The sequence below is a fragment of the Apteryx rowi genome, unplaced genomic scaffold, assembly GCF_003343035.1.
Source record: "Apteryx rowi isolate R43461 unplaced genomic scaffold, aptRow1 scaffold_678, whole genome shotgun sequence".
NCBI lineage: Eukaryota > Metazoa > Chordata > Aves > Apterygiformes > Apterygidae > Apteryx > Apteryx rowi.
The window spans coordinates 255,762-261,243 of NW_020450958.1; the positions used below are offsets into that span (position 1 = coordinate 255,762).

Below are 5,482 nucleotides of genomic sequence, written 5' to 3' on the forward strand. Positions count from 1 at the left end.
AACCACCCATGCAGTCTTCCTTTATATACAAAGACATTTATTAAACTAAAGAAAAAGGTAACAGTGTAACACTGCCCACAGGGCACAACAAGGGGCTTGTGGTCCAAAACAGCCCCCAGCCGCCTGCTGTCTGCACTAGCCTTCTAACTTCTTCCCACTTCTGATGTTCAAACTCTTCAATTTAAGCTCAGTTTTAAACTTTGATGCTTCAGACCAAAGTTCAGGTAGAAACAAGTCTGCAGCACTATGCGACTTTAAAAATCCATAGATCAGTTGGGGGAAAAATTTGGTTCTCAACAGTCAAGTACAGAACAAACTCACTAGGTATCCTGCCCTTTAACTGACACACATCTTTGTACAGTACTACTAAATGATGGAGCAAAAGGAAACGAAGGAGTCAAAAATAGAATGATGGGATTACTGACTGTATCAAAAAAAAAAACCCTAAAAATCCCGCTACAAGTGTTTGATATTGCTATATAATGTTCTGTGTTCTGCTAATAAAAGTTCCAGTTACTTGCAATAAACCTCCATATCTTTAGTGTGACTTAATGAGATTGTACTGCACCTTTAAAAATGTTTTGTGTATCTTCAGAACTGTTAAGAAATAAGATCTTTTGTTTGCTAAGAAAATGGTTACAAAATGCTTATAAAGTTATTTTCCACAAGGCTATTATAGAAGTCTGCTGTAAATTTACAGTAGGGGGGAAAAAAACAATTTTGCAAAGCATTTTAATTTCAACTAGAGTAAGAGAAATACAATGCCACAAGATATTTATAGTACTATTTACAAATCTATTAAAATGACCTTCCTACTTTACTGAACAAACATCAACATGAAAAATATTTTTAAGCAATCCATGAGTATTAATGAGTTCATAGGTTTGACAAGTTAATTTCAACCCAGTGCAAACATTGTAAATTTTGCTAAAAATCACAAAGAAATTGTGCTCTTATAAATTCAGCTAAGGTGAAAAAAAGTAGCATTTCAGAAGAGACATGAACCTGAATTCAGGCACGAAAAGAAACAAGAGTTCAGAGATGTTCCTGTAAGAAAGCTTTTCCTTGGCAAGGCATAAAATTTTCAAGGAAGTCTCTTCCAGCACCTGTACAAAATCAGTTTGCGTAAAAATTATAGAGCCCCTTCAATAAGAAGGTGTTACAATATCAATGAAAGCTGTGCACTTAGCTGGAGTAGAATTCTTCACTAAAAGTTACTACCAGCAAAACATCCAGGAACTAAAATACTTAATTATTCTGAGTATAGCTGATAACATTCTGGGACTAACAGCAAAAGCCAAGTCTGACAACTGGTTTGTTCTTATTCTGTGTACTTTAAAAATGTGGTTTTGCAGTTTTGTGTCATTGTAGCTGATCATGACTTCTACATACATCACATTTTTTAGTTTCTTTCAAAAAAGAAATTTCAACACGTAGTTTTTCAGTCTCCTGTAAAGCAGAAAAAAAAAGTATTTAGAACTATATAGGTATTAAGGAAGCTGCACTCATTTCTTTCAGATTTCAAAGTAAGTGATAGCTACACTTGCTCAAGTGTTTGAAACACTATATACTTGAGGAAGTCGAGTGGGATTTTTTTTAAATGTCTGTGAGAAGACAGACCAGTCATGAACCATGCAGTTGCATATAATAGAGGTATCAATAACTCTTAAACAGAAGAAGAATTCTAGTTTCCATTATCAAAGCTCAGCTTTCTTCTACATCAGACCATTATTTCATTTGAATTCTACTCTCTGAAACTCACCTCAGTAAGTTTAGCATAATCTTTCTTCATTTTCACAAGATACTGAATCTTCTGGTTTAGATTTTTATGACCTAGCAATTTCCCATTCTCCTCAGCAAGAGATTCCACTTGCTTCCTCAGCAAGTCCATTTCCTGTAATTAATAAATACATTATGTATACCTTGACTTTAACCCTCCCTTCTCCTTCCAGAAGAAATAGTTTCTTTTGAACTGATTAACACTGCCATTTAAATTTGTTGTAATGTACGACTTAAGAGTTGGTTCAGTCAGGCAATATATATTTGTCACTGGCCTTTTTAGGTACTACATCAGATCTCTCTAAAAGACAAATGCATCATTTGATTTTTTATTATGAATTGCAGCAGTGATTTCTGTACCCAAAATTCCAYTAGTGTTTTACCAGAACACCAGGAAATACCATTGTAAATGTAACTAAATGGTAAGACAAAACATTTTCAGAGTCAGTCTTCGATTGCTAATTATTTCACAATATCARCCAACTAGCAACAGCTCTACCTCCACTGAATATGATTCCACTGTAAAGTTAACAACAAAAAAAAATACACATTTATAACCTTTCCAATTCTGTCTCTCTCTTCATATGTTTCCTCYAGTTTTGATCTAATTTCTTCTTTTTCATGAAATGCTTTCAGCTCCAAAGCTCTTGTTCGTTCTATCTCCAGAGTCATTTCGAGACAGGTATTCTCTTTGATTTTGAGGGTATTTTTGATCTCTTCTAACCTGCCAATATAAAAGCATCACAAAATATTAAAAAACCAAAATAAATGGCATACGACTGAATTATGTCAGCCTTGGACATCAAGGCAGACTCTAAAAAAGATCTTTTTGACACAATTTCTTTTCCGTAGAATCCAGCGCTAACAGAAGAAGAGCGTACATACCGCTTCCCAGCTGTTATCTCTAACTAGCCAGTGTTTTGGAGCTGCTCCTCCTCTGGGAAGCATGCTGTTTCCAACCCAGGAYGTACAACTCCACTCATAAAACAGAAAATAGAAACTTAGCCTAAGGGGACCCTTGGAGTTCACCTAACACTGGTAAATCTACCAGATGAACTCCACTGCTTTTATGAAGACCTTCCCAGTTTTGACTGCTTGTTTGTATATGGCTTTTCCCTAATAGCAATTTTGCTGAGAAACATCTCTGAATAGCTCAGAGGGGGTCTGAGCTTGTTTGGCCTGAGGACAGGACAAGGACCACCACTTCAGAAAAATGCCACATCTGCTGAAAATGGTTTAATCCTATCAGGATCACAGAATATTAAACTGTGTCATCAAATTTAGCAGCATTTCTACTGATAGTGAGAACTTTAGTAGGTTTGTCTATTCTCAAGTATGGCATAAATTAAAATATTTTTGTTCTCATTTTTGTTTCCCTAAAGCCTGAGGTTTAAAACCAACTGTAGGAAATGAGTATTTATTTGCTACACATTTGTCAACACTTTTCCTTGATGACAAAAAAAMCCCCATTTTTCCTCTCTGTATGTTGTTTGTTCGTGTGAGACATTTAAAAATATACATTCCTTAGAGTATTACAATGTCAGACATGAATACATGCCAACATGACCAGATATGAAAATGCAATGCATTAAAAACAAAATAAGCCCTAATCAAGATTAGAACTCCTGGAACATTTAGAATGAAATCCTTTTGAAATGACCATATTCATAAAAAAAATTTCATCCTTAAAGGAGTTATTTATATAGAAAGCATGCCATTAAATGCAAATAACCCAAATATTAGGAAATTCGGCCACAACATGAATCTCYGAAGCAATATAGATTGGGGAAAGAACAACAGGAGCAAAGTTTTCAAATTAATTTTTATCTACTAACTCATTATATTATTTCCTGGATACTATCCATCCAATGTGCAGAACACTTGAATTTCCAGGACTTCTTGGATGATAGCCCAAATACAATCTAAGGATACTCTAATAATAAACAGTTTTCATTATTTGAGSTGAAATTCAAAAAAAAATTAAGCAAACAGCATAAAAACCAAAGAATTAGATTTTAAGTTACTACTACTATCTTAAATATTTTATAACGGAAAGAAATGAACACTATTTCAATTTAACTTGAAAAGGAACATCCTTAAAAGTCACTGCATATAAAAATTCAAAGCCCTATGCTGTAGATAATTTTACACAGTCCCATGAAGTCCCTTCCAAGCTAAGCTTTTCTATAGTTCCACCTATTTCAGAGTATTTTCCTCATAAATTACTACTCTTGCAGCAAATTAGTCAGAGGTACTACTACCACCTACTGATGAAAGATGGTAAAAACTGGATGTTTCTTTCAAAAGTATAAACATTATTTCCACACTGTCTCTTACAAATTCAGATCTCAACTTCCAGTTACTTGAATTCCAAATACTTTGAATTGAATCCAATTCAAACTACATGTTTTTGGTGTTAATGAGTTTAATACAAGTCTCCAACTCAGTGAGAAATATTAAACTTACTCTGCTTTGATTTTCAGCATCTCCTCCATTGCTTTATTCTGTAAAAGTTCAAAATATAAATTACATTCTTAATATTTAAAATATATACATATACTTAAAATGATTTCTGCCCCTTACTTGATGCCAAGTATCTTAATTTCAGATACCACCAAAATAATCCTACTACCTAATAACTCACATCTCTAACATTCACTCTAAGTTAATCTCCTTGTTATATGCATATATTTTTGCTTCATGCCAGCACAGATGACCCACATCAATGTCTCTGCCCATAAATAAACAGCCAGCCACTGAAGCTTTCACCGGGGCATTCTTCTGTCTTGGAAATCCATGAAACCACAACATTAACCTCCTTTCGGCAGAAGTCTTGATATTAGCAAGTGACATAATCTTTGCTTTTTAACCCATTGGCGATAAATCAGATCTACTGATCTGAATCTCATTTTGCTTACTGTTCTGTGAATTTGACACCCAGTTCAGTGGAGTTAGACCAGGGTAGATACCATAAGAGATTAGTATCAAGTTCTGTGTCTATTAGAATTCACTAGTAACCAGTGCTCGTTTCACTGACACAAAACAGAAGAAAACATGATGAGTAATACTTCCCAGCAGGGAAACAAAAGCTGAATACTACACGAAAAGTGACATACCTTGGCCAGTCGTTCTTCAGCAATCTCCTTCTCTTTGAGGTGTTGAACATCAGAATATTTCTGATCACTAGGAAACCCAAGAATATGAGGAAAGTTTTGCACATACATAAGAAACCAGTCATAAAAACAACGGCTTCTCCAGATTAAACTTGTAATGCATGCAACTGTCTTGATGCACGTTCAGATTCAGAATACTGAACATCATAAAACAACTCTGCAAGGGTTTTAACTTTAATATTCTAGAAGTACCACATTTTCCTTTGGTAGAGCATAAGTATAGAGAAATTAATGTTTCAGTGAAAAGATCATTTGGAAAAAAATTATAATAACCATGCAACTGTGTGGTAGATAACTTCAGGACTGAGGTAAATGTTTTACTGACAGTGTACACTTGCACATAGACTGCAGAAAGCAACTCCATCCTACAAGATCTTTGCTCAGTGATCTTGCCAAGTTAAGAGGATAAAAGATTTTTGCATTCAGAAGACTTGGAAACTGTTTTTTTAATTTTTAATAAACATCACTGCAGGTAGAAGTAAGCAAACACCAAACCAAATAAAAAACCAAACCAAATAAAAAACCAAACC

General features: G+C 34.4%; 1 protein-coding gene across 1 annotated transcript in view; it reads right to left on the minus strand.

The window, feature by feature from the left end:
- Window positions 1–66: 66 nt before the first annotated feature.
- Window positions 67–5,482, minus strand: part of KIF15 (kinesin family member 15) — a 38,252-nt gene continuing 32,836 nt past the window's right edge. The window contains exons 31-35 of the mRNA XM_026085822.1: window positions 4,896–4,962; window positions 4,246–4,283; window positions 2,338–2,503; window positions 1,763–1,894; window positions 67–1,449 (exon numbers count right to left, since the gene is read on the minus strand). Coding sequence (XP_025941607.1) covers window positions 1,363–1,449; window positions 1,763–1,894; window positions 2,338–2,503; window positions 4,246–4,283; window positions 4,896–4,962 — 490 coding nt within the window. The 3' untranslated portion in view covers window positions 67–1,362. The remainder of the gene's footprint in view (window positions 1,450–1,762; window positions 1,895–2,337; window positions 2,504–4,245; window positions 4,284–4,895; window positions 4,963–5,482) is intronic.